Genomic DNA, 14,984 nt, shown 5'->3' on the forward strand with positions numbered 1-14,984 from the left:
ACATGTCAGTGTGACATAAACGAAGATAACTAGTAAAAGACTGGCAGAAGAACAAGGATGCGGTAAAAATGGCAACGTTCTGTGACTCTTTACTGTATGTACTACAAGCACAGATACTTTGTTTTCTCTCACCTCTTCAACACGTGTCTTCATATGGGATGTGGGCTTTCTTTTTGGGATCACTGCACATAGTCTAGAGGGGAACCAGACAGGCTGTCGAAATAACCAGACCCCTTGTTTACGTCAGGCGCTCTCACTTTCAATTCCAGCCTTGACTGCGGAAGCGTAGATCACTTTTTGGTGGAAAGGGAGCTGAAAAGAAAAGTAAATTGTGCAACTGTTGTGTTGTGTTAACTGAATTTTGTTTCTCAGTCTTGCATGCTTCCTTAAAGCTGCTTCAGCGCGTTTCCAAAACCAGAGGCACACCTTAGCAACACACTGGGAGTGATATCTACCTTAAGGTCGCATCCTCTGCACAACATCACCCTCCTGTCGAACACCTTGATAAGTGTTTGATCATGGATGCCAAATCACCACTTTAAACTTATCCCTCCATAAACTGAATTCCTTCTGATATCTCTGAAGAAACTTGTGCTTAATTTGAGCCGGTGCTTTCCGGTGCTCAGCACCAGCACTTAATTGGTTTCCAGTGCTCTGCACCTAATTGTCAACACCATATTTAGAACAGTCTACCACAAGGTGGCGCTGCTCATCTAATTTAGAGATGAGCAGAACAACGGTTGTTTAGGAATACAATATATATTACAATTGCTCATTCCTGCCTTCCCAGCTATTCCTTTAGCTTTTGGGGACCTGGAGTAATCTGAACTGTTGCATTCACATGCGAAATAGATTGTTAGTAGTTGTTTTGGCAGCAATGACAGGGGCGATGGGTGGTGCAAGCTGCAGTGGCTCCTGGTCAGAGCCCTGGCACTTAATATTTTACAAATTAAGGACTGGAAGAAAGTCAGTTTGTCTGTACAAGATTTAATGAAATTCCTCATAGCCTTGAAGTGCCAAACCTCCATTGTTCAGAAGGGCAAGTCACTTGACTTTACTCTCAACGGCTGACTCTACCTAGAGAGTCACATTGAAGCAATGTCCAAGAACGGCCAGTTCCAACTAAGGCTGCTCTGGGAATTCAGGCAGCTCATCCAAGAACAGGGCCCCGTATCAGTTGTGCAGGCGTTGGTTCTTTCTAGACTTTACTAGGGGATCTTCCTCCTTTCAGGCATCCTCAGAGTTCACTTGGGTCCATTAAGGGATATTCTACATGCTGCTGCCCGCTTTCTTACCGGCCACATGAAACTTGGGCACATCACTCCCATCCTACTAAACCTTCAAAGGCCCAGTTTAAAACTGCCTGCGCCACACACACGGCACGGCACGGCACTCCTCTTCACCAGCATACCTAGCTGTAAACTTGAACTTTTTGGCCACTAAATAGGCAAGAAACGCTCAATCCCTCTTTCCGTAGCTCCCTGCCTTCAAACGCATGTGATTCATGAACCAGTCATTCGCCAGAAGCGTCACAGAGTTTGAAACTCCCTTCATCCGACCCTACCTATGACACGTGCCATTTTAACTTCAAAAAATGACTCGGAGCTCTCTCTTTCAAAGAGACTTAGGTTAAACCCCTTTTGCTCCCTCTTGCTCTTGGATATCTGCTTTAATTTTCTCGATGTTTTATCTCAATTGTACTCCTGCGCTGGTTGTTTAGGAATTGCAGTCATGTACAGGTGTTCTCCCACTTTCTCTCGATGCACGATTGTATCTCCAATGTTCTCCTGGTGTGATTTGTAACTGTTCTCTTGTAAAGCAATGTGGCCCATGTCTGCGCCATAAAAACACATAACAGAAATAAATAAATGGATGCTACCGGAATATTGCCTCGACACGCCAGGATCAATGCAGAAAGCAACGGCTGTGGATGTCCGTGAGGGCTGTTGACCAGTCCAAGATTACACTGTGGGTCAGGGGGAAGATGACTCACATTCATGGACACCGAGATACATACCACCCCACTCCTACACAGCATACATTTCTCCCGACCCCTCCCATCAGTAGTGGCTGCTAGCGTGCGCCCCTCTTTCAGCAGGCGGTGAAAGGCCTGCTTCTTCACGCTGTGTAGGTGGCTGCCTTGGTGAAGGGCAGGGAGACAGCCCTCCCTCCACCTGAGTATAAATAGCCTCTTACATCAGCGCAGATGTCTGCTGTGCTTACCTAGCAAGAAGGTGTGAGCAACCAGCAGCGCTGTCTGCCGAAGAAATGCGCTGTGCGTGCGGTACTGTTCGTTCGATTACCCAGCAGCTGACTGACATCTGTCAATCAGTAGTAAAGGATGTGCTCACGTGGTCCTGCATCCACAAATATCCCACACTGGTGCAGAAAACGCTTTGTCTCTCGTGTGCTAAAACAAGCAGGGGCCTTCAGAGATTCTGGGGCATATTTGCAAAGAGCTTGTGCCGCGTCATGTTGTTTTTATGCAGCGGCGGCCCTTTATTGGCTCCATATTTACAAGGTGACGCGTCTGAGGGGTCTGACTGGCCTCCTGTGCTGTCTGGTGTGCCGGCCTGGCAGGGTGGGGCTCTTGGATCTCTCTGACCAGCCCTAAGTGGGGCTCTGTGATGTGTCTCACAGGCATGGCATGGATCTCTGAAGTGTCTGACAGGCTGCTGTAGCTATCTGAGGGGCCTGCTTGGCACTGTGGAGCTCTTAGATGTGTCATATCGGCGTTGTGTGGGCGCTTTGAGGAGGCTGACCAGTCCGGTGGGTATCTATGCGTTTGTGCAAGGCGAATGATGGGTGGGGGCAATTCATTTCTATTGCACTACTGTAATTAGGGCTGTCGATATATTTTCTTTTCTTTGTCTTTTTGTAGTTCAGTATATAAAATGGTTGCTTACAATTCATCTATTAACTCACAATTGATTATTCGATATTACCACCCATTGTATTAAGTACTTGATGCACTTTGCATAATAATATAACTGTTTTGTGGTGATTTTCACTTTTTTTGTGATAAAAGGCCAGGTCATGTTTTACTATGCATAAACTCAGCAGCTCTGAATTCAAGGCACCCTGATTCCGATTGATGCAGCTCACAGGCCATCGGTTTACCAGAAAGAGAGTTGTGGCTCTTTAACTGTTCTGAATTAAAAGGGTTCAGGCAAATTATTTTGTACATTAGGACCCATAATTCTTTCTTGATATTTCCCCCTGTTTTTGTTATGTCTAATCCCCGGAATTACATAAAAAGGTTCATGTTTTTGTGGCAATCAGTTCTGACTTGAGGTTACAAAAGGCAACATTTGTATTTTGCCAAAATGCAGAAATTTGTTTCCTTCGTCTCTTGTAAAACAGCATTGATTGACCACTGCAAAAAGAAATGGGCCAAAATGGTACACTCTTACCACACGTATGGGCATATTTATAATGCCCCTGCGGCATTATTGCGCCACCGGACCGTCACTTTTGGTGCAGTGTGCCCCATCAGGCTGGTTAAATATATCAAAGGGCCCGACCGAGGGAGGGGGAGGGGTCAAGCACATCATAATAACAAGACCATACCTGGACCCTGCATACAAGAAATGTCACATAAAGTTTAGTATTGCTGCCTACTAAGTTTTGTAGTCTACTAACACGTTTAATAAATCATTATTTGTATATTCAGAGACTGAGTTACTTTTATGTAAATAACGTTTCGGTGAATGGTGTGAAATAAAGGAATTCCTTCCAATTGGTCCAGTCGGTTAGAGAATCTTTGTTTTCCCAGAAGGGTGTACCTTCTGTGTTGTACGTATTGTATACATTGCGAGTCAATGCATTTCATGGGCATAAGGGCTACTTAAATTCTTACCTCACTAGTGTGGCCTCACATACCGCAGTCATGACAGTGCAAGTTCCTGTGTGGGCCAGGTGTGTGCAATGTGGGTTTAGTACGCTAAATTTGGGTGTAGGGGGCTTGTGACTCTAAGTGGTCAAAGGCCACAGTGGCCTTTGAGAATTTTAAAATTGAGTTGGGAAGCACAGGCTCGGTTAGACCATTATACCTCATGGCTGCTCTCAGGGTCTCCTCACACCTCGTCAATCAAACAAGTGTATGTTGCATTTCAAGCATGTCAGGCACTCTCTGGCAGAAAAGCACACATTTTCCCATCAGGACTTTTTTTTTTACCATGCTTCTTGTACCATTTACAGGTTGAGCCTACTAGACAGCACCTATGCTGCCTGTTGAAAGGCACAGTGAGGCTTACCAAGAATATAGAGGGGCTGGGAGCCCGCCCTTTGCTTACCTTTGGTTGGCTTTTCTTGTCCTTCTCATCTGCCTGCTTCTGATTGGTGTCCCAGCTTGTCGATCTTGTGTTTGTACCTCCAATGAAGCATTGTCTCTTTAAAATCTCTTTGATTGCCTGGCATCGCTGCTTCCACTGCTTGCTTTTCAAGCACTACTTTTTTCTTTTGTGTGAAGCACTCCATTAGAATGCATTTGTTTTCTAGTTATCTGCCTCATGTACATTTCTCCTAATGCACTCTGCTTCTCCCCTCCCTCTTGCACTCCTCCGTGTGCTTCTCCCCATTGCTTGTCCCACCCATCCTCTCTGTGTTGCTTTCCTCCCCACTCACTCTGCTTTCCTCCCTGCCCTCCCACCGTTGCTTTCGCTTCACCTTCCATGTTTCTTCGGCGTTCCCGGTCACCCTCCCCTGTGATGCTTTGCTGTTCGCCCCAACCCTCCACTACCTTAACTGTGTTGCTTCCATCTCCCTGCCCGCCCACTTTTTCAAAACCATGCTTTTTTGTGTTTTATCTTCTTTACTAATCCAACTTCGATGCAAAAATCAACATCCAACACAGCAGAACAACCTCTCTATTCCGAAATCGGGCCACCTAATCCACAGCATGTTTTCACTTCATCTTGACTGGTGATGAATCTGGAAGTCTAAACAAAAGAGTCAAACTCACGTATGGACCCTTGCTCAGCTGCATGCCTCAAATAATTCCTGACTCTACCTCAGCAGTGACCACAAGTATCATAAATGCTTCACTTCATTCTGAGGTCACACCATTTACCTTTGAAACATGTCATCATCAGCCCTGTCCTGAAAATAAAATGTGCAGACAGACCTGATTAATCTGGTAAACTATTGAATTGTCTTCAACCTTCCCCATCTCAGTAAATGCATGCAAAGAGGCACGCTGAGGTAGCGTTAGGAGCATGGCCATCAAAACAACCTTCTCATGACCAATAGGGAGGATTCAGGCTTGCGAAGGCCGCAGAGTCCACTTTAGCCAACGTAAGGGCAGGCAGACAGCTTCCATTCCGCGAACAAAACAGGAAAACAGTCCATCTGTTCCTCGCCCCCTCCACAGCTTCGGATACAGTTGACCATACAATAGCTTGAGAAAGGCTCGGGCAATGCAGGGGTGTATCTGCTCTGCTGTTTATCACATTCTTTCTCACAAACCACAAAGAAGAATAGGATCGTGATCAAATAAGTGAAGAATAATACAAATATAAAAATAAATGTGAAAGGATGGTGTGGTTAACAGAGAGGAGGAGCACATGAAATGTTTCCCTTTGTCTTCTGAAAATAACAGAAAGCAATAGATGCTATGAGATGCCCGATACGCGTTTCTCCCTTCTGAACTAGTGACCAGTAACTAGTCATTTTCCTACTGTTACCATCATAGCTGTAAAAGATACAACTCATGTGTGACAATGGGCACCCCCACGTGTCCAACTCCAAATCCACTGGTCCTTCCTAGGCCTGAGCCGACATGTGGAATGGCACGCGGTGTTCCTCCATCCCACTAACTTTCCACACCTGCCCAAAGGTTCTGCAGACCACAGCAGAGCAATAAATGGTGGGTGCTGAGGAGTCACCGGCAGCCAGTTCTGCAGCCCTCCTTTAGTCTGTAAAGACCCATGTGATGGAGCTAATCCTTTTCGTGCTCAGCAACAACTCCGCATGGTGTGGTGCCTGGACACCACTGTCCAATCATAAGTGAGATCAGAGGAGAAAGAGGGGGATGGTAGTGGTAAATGCTCCTTTTAGGATACTTGTGAAATGGGGCTCCTGCATGTGTTTGGGGAGGCTGGCAAGACACAGTACTTTTAATTATATTTCAAGGAAATGAGGAAAAACATCTATAAAAGGATGTTAAGAGTTTGCAGGATGCCAGATATTTTTGTTAATATTAAGGTGACCATGGATTTGGATGGTGCGTATTGCCAATGGTGCTGTCAGGTTTTGGTACCATCATGCCTCGTGCTCAAGGATTAATTCACAGACCAGAATCTCCTTTTGGTCTGAATAGAGTCAACATTAGTGTAGATGTGGTTACTCTTACCTGTATGTTTTTTAGTTGAAAGTGTGCTGTATGGTTAGAGTTGTTGGTGTGTGCAGCCACAGATTTTTACAGATCAAGTATGTGCCAATTGAGAGATTGGTATATGCATTCACAACCTTTGAGTATGCATATGAGGAAGTTGTGATGTTTTGTTGGGGTTTAAATCAATCTATATGTGGGCTGTTGGGTGGGCGTTATGTGTTGTTGTGAAGAGGTATATTGCTCCATGACAAGGTGAGTGGTGATGTGAACTCGGTGTGAACTATATGGTGCCCAGTAGCCTAATGAAAGTTATGGGGGGGCCCCTGTAAAGTACATTGAGGGGCCCCCTTCTGGACTCACTGAGGAGCTCCCAGGCCAGGGGACTGTGCTGAGGGGGCCCCCTGGAGCTCTGGCCCCCGCCCTGCTGGGGCTGCAGGGACCTTTGTTACGCCACGGATGGTGCCTCTGAACTTTGCTGGGCATGTGTGCATTATTCTGACTAGTAGATATTCAGATGAAGTTTTTAATTGCCTTTTATTATGGTTTGAACAGATCTTGGTGATGCACAACTATTTGGAATATATGAGCCGTGTCATATCTGTGCCCAGTATTCTGTATAACATATTCTGTTGAATGTTGGTTGTTACCGAGTGCAATGTATTCTTTTGTGCACAGAGACTTCTAGTAATGGTTGCCCTCCCTTGGCTCTGACCTCCCCAGTGCAGCCCTGTGGGAGGCGCACGGTTGTGTTTGTATTTATTAACACTCATGCTGCGGTGAGCATGTTCATACCTAACTGTATGGAATGTCTGATCTATGTTGGGCGGGTGTGGAATTCCTGTTAGTAGGAGGGGAATTCTATTATGAGTGTAGTGAAATCCACCAATATGGTGCATCTGCACTGTGTTGGATCTATGCTCAGTGTTCTGTAAATGTATCTGTAAATTTATCTTGTTGGGTACAGGTCTCTAAATGTGGCTCTAATACAGGCCAGCCAGTTACAAAGGTACCCTTTTGAGGAATCACAAGCTAGACAATCAAGCCTTATGTCCCAGATGTGTGTGGAGTGAGTAGGCCTAGACAAGTACATGAACGAGAAGCTTGGGGTCTGTTCTCCTTCAGTGCAGGCTCCCCGAGGCAAACCAACCCAACAAGGGTGGACAGCATGCAGGGCCGAAGCGGAGCGAGCCTCAACCAGAGAGTTTCCCACAACTCCTCATTTCTTAATATACTTTGTGTGGTTACCCCACGACGCCTCTCACCCTGCACAGACCCATAAGGGGAAAGAAGCCTCTCACACAGGTCTTTTCACTCTCAAGGCCATGGACAACTCAAGCTCCACTATCCTCGTCCTTGAAATCACTAGGCGACCCGTTGCTTATACCTACTCATCTGCAATGGTGTATGCTGTATTTGATTCAGTTAACATGTATTACATATAACAACAAATTCTAACTTCTGTTGTCAGCTGCTTTGACATCACACCAGAAACTACCTAACCTAATGTACAATGCCTACAGAGGGAAGGCGAGCAGAGGGAACGGTGAGGGTGGGTATTAGGAGGCCCATCACCTTGTTAAATATACAAATGTGGGCATAGAGGAGGTATGGAGCAGGCATGACTAACTAGGGTAGCAGTGTGTGACTGAACACAACACCCCAATGCATTAGCTGTCCACAAACCTTCTGCCACTCCTATCACACGTGGCGTTTGTGTTTGTCTTTGACGCTGTACAATGCTTCACTTCCTTTTGGCTAGGTTTGCGCTGTAAAAATACCACATACACACATATATGCATGCATACATACTGAAGACAATATTAGTGCCTCACAGCCTCTCTCCTCCCTCCTTACTTTATTTATCCATAAGGGTGTGTACGGTGAAAACGAAAAAAATAAAATTCATGATATTAGAGAGAACAATGACATATGCCAACTACAGGTTTCAAGGCAATATGGTCAATTCATTATTCACTGTTGCCTTTGATATTATCTAGAACTCCCTCAGTAGAATACATCCTTGTTCTGTATATTTACCTGAACATGTTTTTTGCCATTGTGTTTTTAAAGGTATTAAGGCTAAACAAACAGTGCCAATTAAACAAAATGTGAAAAAAGAGAAACATGATATTTCTGACATCAATCAGTGTATGATAAGTTTATAAATGTTGTATTCTGTCATACAGTGAATCCTTTTCATACTCTTTTTTTGTTTCATCTTGTTTCTACTTAGGGCTGAAAAAACAGAAGTTCTGAGCGATGACCTTTTGCAGGTAAGCTGTCATGTTCTGTGCACTTTGCTCATAGATGTGGGATGATTATGGCTATCTGATGATCTGGGTGCTTTACTTATGCGGCCCATATTTCGTTTTGTTGCCCTGTTATCAACTGAAATCCTTTGCTTTCAACTTGTAAACTCAATATAACCACAAACAGACAGGAGCTATCCCTGAACTTGAGTCAGTATCAATGGCTGGTTATTAATCTCAGTGATTCATAACCACAATAACCCCATCCTCAGTTCTTCTAGAAAATACATGCAACTTCTGCGGAATATGGCCATGAGCAATGCATTCTGGGAAGCCTAAATCAGACACATTAAGTAAATACTCCCATTTATCATTGAAGCTGATGTTTCACATCATGTGGTCTGAAAACTACTTAACAGGGCTGTCCCAAGGAAGGGGGTCAGGGGCGACGGTAGCATTGCCCCTGAAGGGCTTCTCTGTGGCCGGCTTCACCACAGGAGACTTCGCCAAAGCTTCAGCTTGTTCCTGACATAGAAGCGAGGCACGATTGTGCCCTTTCTTCTAAGAACCAAGTCTCTGCCACCAAAAGGAAACTGAGGCGATCCAATATTAAATGTGCTATTGAACTAAGAACCATCCGTCACAAGTCCTCCTATAATGCTGGCCTGGCAACTGAAACAACAAGCCAGGAATCTAGCATGAGTAAATCTGAAGCCCAGTCATTGCAAAAAAATGAGTTCCTGTCAAATAATAATGCAAAAATTAGCCACAAGTTCTACTTTGGCAAACAAGAGATTGGAGCTGTGGCGAAAAGAACCACTGAAGTTCAAACGAACGCACCAGAAACACCTGCTCAAGGAAGTGGTCTAAGAGTCTGCAGCAGTGGTTCAGAATGAAGCTGTTGCATAATTTACTCTACATTTAAGCATTGCTGATCTCTGTTCCAGGTGCTAGATGGTTATTTTACCCCGCTGCGGTCATAGGCCTGAGTCAAAATCAAGGGTGCATAACGATAGGCAAATGTGCTGTGAATGCCCTATCTCATTGGGTGTATAAAGGCTATACCCAACGTTAGCCATAATCTCAACCAATAAATGTAAATAAACACACCCACTGTCCCTGTGGGTTTCATGTCCGTCCCTACTTCACACTTACACCAAAATCAGAATGCATGGCAAACGACACCCGTTAATGACAGCAAATTAGGCATTTTAGTATATGTTATAATTATTATAGAAACTTTTTAATAACTGCTGTTACCTGCAGATGGCATGCTGGCACTGACTATCCTGAATGATAAGAAAGTAAGGAAAACAGCTGTGGGTGATCCTCATGCGTCCAGGGCTGCCCTGAACATATATTGATGGCTGATGGCTTGAAGACCAGGAGCCAAGCTGTTCCACTGTCTCAACCAAAAAAGCCATCTGCTTAAGCCTTTTGAACTTAGGAACCTTTAAGAGGTTAGCGTTGGCAGAGCATAGTGATCTGCGGGGATATAGTGTACCAGTTTATCCTGAAGAAAGCGCATTCCTGCTTGATGGATAGCTCTGTGGGCCATACAAAGAGATTTAGATTGAACACGCTTTGGGAGCCAGTGAAGAGAATCCAAGTTGGCTGTGGTGGTAGAGCTCATGAAAGAGAGAGAGATAACTTAGTAGCAGGTGAGTGGATAGGAAAGAGATATTTAAGAAGGTACGTGGGAGCCCCCAAAAACAGTGCATTTCATTAATCAAGTATGCTGAGAATAGCACCCTGCACTATTAGTGGGAGAAACTGTCTGTGAAGCAAAGGTGAAACATTGTGTAATATCTGCATTAATGAAAAGTAGGAAGATGAAGGTTTGTTACTATGGCTCATAAGCAAAAGGTTGCTATCCATATGCACTCCCACATTCTGACCCAAAGTCGCCAACACTGGAACAGAGCTCTCCTCAGTAGCCCAAAATCTGCCTGCAGTTGCTGCATAGGTTTCCCTGTATAACAGCATATGACTTCAGTTTCATCGCTGTTGAGTTCAAGTGAATTGGGCCATAGCCACCTCAAGATGTTACTCATGCAGTTATGGAACAAGGTCTTCAGTTCCTCATGAGAGGAATGATCGAGGATAAGGAATCAGTTGTTTGTCATATGCATAATTAACAAATTTTATGCCATGAGATCCGATCAGGAGTGCCAGTGGTCTGAGACAGGGGTGGGCGGAACTCGAGTTTTACTCCACAGAATTCAGCTGAGCTAAAAATTCAGCAAGATTCTGTGGAGTTCCCTGAGTGGCAGAATTGTTGTCCGTCCCGCTGCTCACGCTAATTTTTTGCACGAACAGCACCATGCGGTGCACTAGAGGGTGCTACATCTTTCTGTCACACGAGTAGATTTATTACTCGAGCAGCAGATTTCGCAAAAGGAGCGGCAACGTTCTCAATGGCTTGCTGCGACCACCCGTGTTGAGGAATCTCACCAGGAGGTATTCTGGTGCTCGTTTTTCTTACTCAAGCTTGCCAACTTAATGTTGGTGAGCCACACGCAAGAATAACTCTCAGGTAGTTGGCAGGGTTTTTCCCGAACTCTGCACTTTAAGTGGAGCGTGGAGAGGGCAAAACTCTGTGAACTCTGCCAGCGAAGCAGAGTTTACCGCCCACCCCTAGTCTGAAGCAGACATTAAACAATGTTGGATTCAGTAGAGAACCCTGAGGTACCCCTTGACCGACTGTTTTGAAGGTGGCACAAAAGGGAAGGAGTTTTATTGCATTCTTTCAACCAAATGTAATTTACACACAGTTCAAGCCATTCCTCTGACCCCTAGCTCAGCAAATCCAGAGATTAGATTTCATTGTTAACTGTGTCAAAGGCAACGGACATGTCAGGCAGCATTAAGACTACCAGATGACCCCTTTCCACTGCCATTCGAAGATCATCTAACACTGTAACCAGGACAGACTCAGTCCCATGTAGACGATTAAAACCACATTGTGTCCCATCCAATAAATAATGTTCTTCCAAGAATTCAGATAACCTGTTGCTGACATAGCTTTCCAGAATTTTGCAAAGAAATGGCAAAAGTGAGATTGGTCTAAAGTTACCTGAGGACTGTGGGGTCCACAGTAGCGTTTTTTGTAGAAGAGGAAGACCTGGATCCTTTTTTCCAGACAGGTGGTACTGTGTCTATTTGTAAAGGAAGATTACATATTGCTGAAAGAGTGGCAGCTATCTGTGGTGACAGCAACCTCCTACCCAAGTGGAAGCAGGTCAGGAGAGGAGCCAAATAAAACTGGGGTAACAATATTAGTAAAGTCAACATCTGACAGTAGCTCCAAGTCTTCCAAGGTTACTGAAAGATTATTTGTTTGCAGAGTGTTAGCTTTATCCAGAGCAGTAACAGAGGTTCTGTATAATGAATGTACATTTTTATTTGGAGTAAGAAATGCTATGATATTTTTAACTTTATTTTCGAAACAGTGTGCCAAGTTGTCACATAGGAATTGATTGGTTATGACAAACTGCGAGATGCAAGCGCAATGGAAAAAAAAATATTTGCAAGGTTGGGTGCTTCAAAATTTTCTTTTGCGAAGAACTGTAGTTCTAATCGGCTTTTATATTTATTCAAGGCCACTTTGAATTCCTATTTTAATTCCATGGAACAGTTAGCACGTCAAGTTTGTTCCGTCTTTTTGCACACAGGCTTAGCATCCTTTAGAGAATCATTATACCAAGGCTCTGAAGGGCAAAGTAGAGGAACCATGTTTTGAATAGTAAAATAGTATCTACTGCCCTGATTATCCATGTTTGATTTGAGTTGTCAAACTCCTCTGCCACAGAACCCTCAGGATGTACAAGAAAAGGGGACAAGGCTAAAAGTTCCCTGAGAGCAACTTGAGATAGTTTAGCCCAGGGGTGCACGAGGCTAGCTGGATTAGGTATTATTATTATGACCATGAATCAGAAAATTGTCAGTTGCCCGAATACTAAACACAATGATAAAATGGTCTGTACAGACTTGAGTTGGGACATCTAGCATTGAAATCAAGTGTTCTTGGGCAAAGATTAAGTCATGTGTATGTCCATGTTCATGGGTGGGTCCTGTAACTAATTATTGAAGACCTAAGGCTGCTAAAAATGTACTAGATTTGAGGTAGCAGGATGTAGGTGTCATCGACCCAGATATTAAATTCTCCTAGCTTGAAAAGGCTATATGAGACATCATTAGCGGGGCAATATAATCGGCAAGAGACTCTGCAAAATCCACATCTTTATATGGGGGACGATAACATAGTAGACCCGCAGTGGAGCAAGATGCAGAAAGGCTAAGTGATAAGAGGAACAACTCAGCCTTAGTGAAATCCCTCCGTTGTAGTTGTTTCACAGATAGAGAACCTCTAAAAAGTACAGCTAATCCCCCTCCTCTAAGAAGGGGCTTTGGAAAATCCAGGCTCCTACATCCGTCGGGGCATGGTCCCTCTATGTTTTGATTGTATGTGCCAATCCCAACATGCCGTACAGAGTGCCAGTTCTTTCATGTTGCATTTCTTTATTACTGTGAATTGTTCCTGATCAAAAAATATTGAAATACTGTTGTCAGGTGGTATTTGCGCAAATAGCAGCATTTTGTGCATCTTTGCATTTTACAGCCTCAAATAATTCTATGGTTAGTTCAGCGGTCTGGAGCTTTGTAAGCAGGGGCTTGAGTTTCACGGACAGATTAGTGCATATTTCTGTTTGTGAGGATGAGTAAAGTAAAACTACCTTGGAAATTCAGATACTGTTTCTAGTACTTGACAATTGGAGTGCTCTGGTCACTCGATAGGATATTGCAGTGACGATGAGTGGATGTTTTTGCTCCCAACAGGTAGAGAAACGGTTGGAGCTCGTCAAGCAAGTCACCCACAGCACGCACAAGAAGCTGACGGCATGCCTGCAGGGACATCAAGGGCTGGAGTCCGACAAGAGATCGGTGAGTGCCTGACAGAGTTTGAGGGGTTATGGTCTGTGAGGAACTGGAGACTCCAAAGTTATGACATTGATGGTTTGTATACTTAAAATTGAAATACGAATTGTCAACAGCCGCAGCTCGTGCAGGTAAGAGCGGTGGGGTTGGTTGGGTGGGATTCGACAGACGGCCACGAGGGGAAATTAAATAAATAATTTATTTTCCCCCTTCTTCGTCTGCCGAAATCCCCCGTCCGCCCGGCCCCAGCGCCCCACTGCTCTTACCTGCACGGGTCGCACCTGACTGTCAAGCTGCATTTTGCAATGCATAGGAGCGCTGCACTGTTTGCTAAGCCCTCAGACTTATAGGAAAAGAGCATTCGCTACAATTGTGACCAACAAACTCATTCAAGATCAATAAACAAATAGTCCCTTTACTATCCAGAAGCAACCCCAAACTTTATCTCAGTAGAGCGATAGTCTTGTTGGAGGAACCATTGTCACCTATTGTGATACAGCTAGTAAAGGCAGTTTTCTATCAATGACCTCCTGAGGTCCACCTCCCCAAGCCCCGTGTTAGGATCTATATCATGGACAACAGCAATTTCCTCAGTATAAATGATTTATTTAAGGGGCTGAGTAGAACACAGCATTGACCTAAGAGAAGAGTCCAATAAGGTGAAATGGAAATAGCAAATTTAACATTATTACAAAGTGTAGTTAAACACATGTGGTTCATCAGGCTTCATCTCCTCCACAAATTCCATAACTTACAATTCTGGTCTGTGACCGCTGAATGCATGGCATGATTTATGCATATGCACAGAAATAAATGTACTAAAATATTAATTAATTAGACACTGTTTACTTATTCTATCCCTCAAGTGTATGGTTTGAATTCATTGTGCTTAAAGAAAGACAAAAAATATTCTTGCAATCTGTGGCAAACCTTTCCCAAAAGATGCCAGGCCTAGAAATACATTTTTTAGAGATATACTTTAATAAGCCCCCCTGCTATTTGTGGTAAAAATTATAGTACCCACCCAGCAATATATAACTCAGGAACATTTTCATGTTTCACTTTTAAACACAGCTAGAGGATAACGAGTATCCTTTACAAAGGAGGTGGATATGACTATGTAACCGCTTGCCTTATGTACACATTTCTGATAGCAAATGAACTTTCTTTCCAGGAATATTGGATAGCCGCATGGTCTGACTGTTAATTTTTGTCTCAAAGGATTCTGTGCCAATTTAAAAGAATAATATTTCTCCCAGCCTTTTTATTAAGCCAAATGGTTGAACTTCACATTCTAACTCAAGCCTCCAGTTACACACAGTGTGTGTCCCCCACATGTGCAGTAGTGAAGAGCATTCCAGTTGACATGACTGTACTCCATTCAGTTAAAGATATCAATGACTGGCACATGCAGTGGCCATAGCTTTGATGACTTCTCTGGTCATAGACTATTTTTTCACGGC

At 44.0% G+C, this 14,984-nt stretch overlaps 1 protein-coding gene across 4 annotated transcripts in view; it reads left to right on the forward strand.

Moving 5' to 3' along the window:
- The window catches only part of ARHGAP44 (Rho GTPase activating protein 44), a 481,248-nt gene that overhangs the window by 313,721 nt on the left and 152,543 nt on the right, over positions 1–14,984 (forward strand). For all 4 annotated transcript variants that reach the window (XM_085616812.1, XM_085616814.1, XM_085616815.1 and 1 more), the window contains exons 2-3: positions 8,568–8,607; positions 13,423–13,527. In XM_085616812.1, the coding sequence (XP_085472938.1) occupies positions 8,568–8,607; positions 13,423–13,527 (145 nt within the window). The remainder of the gene's footprint in view (positions 1–8,567; positions 8,608–13,422; positions 13,528–14,984) is intronic.

This window comes from Triturus cristatus, chromosome 7, assembly GCF_964204655.1.
Source record: "Triturus cristatus chromosome 7, aTriCri1.1, whole genome shotgun sequence".
Classification (NCBI taxonomy): domain Eukaryota; kingdom Metazoa; phylum Chordata; class Amphibia; order Caudata; family Salamandridae; genus Triturus; species Triturus cristatus.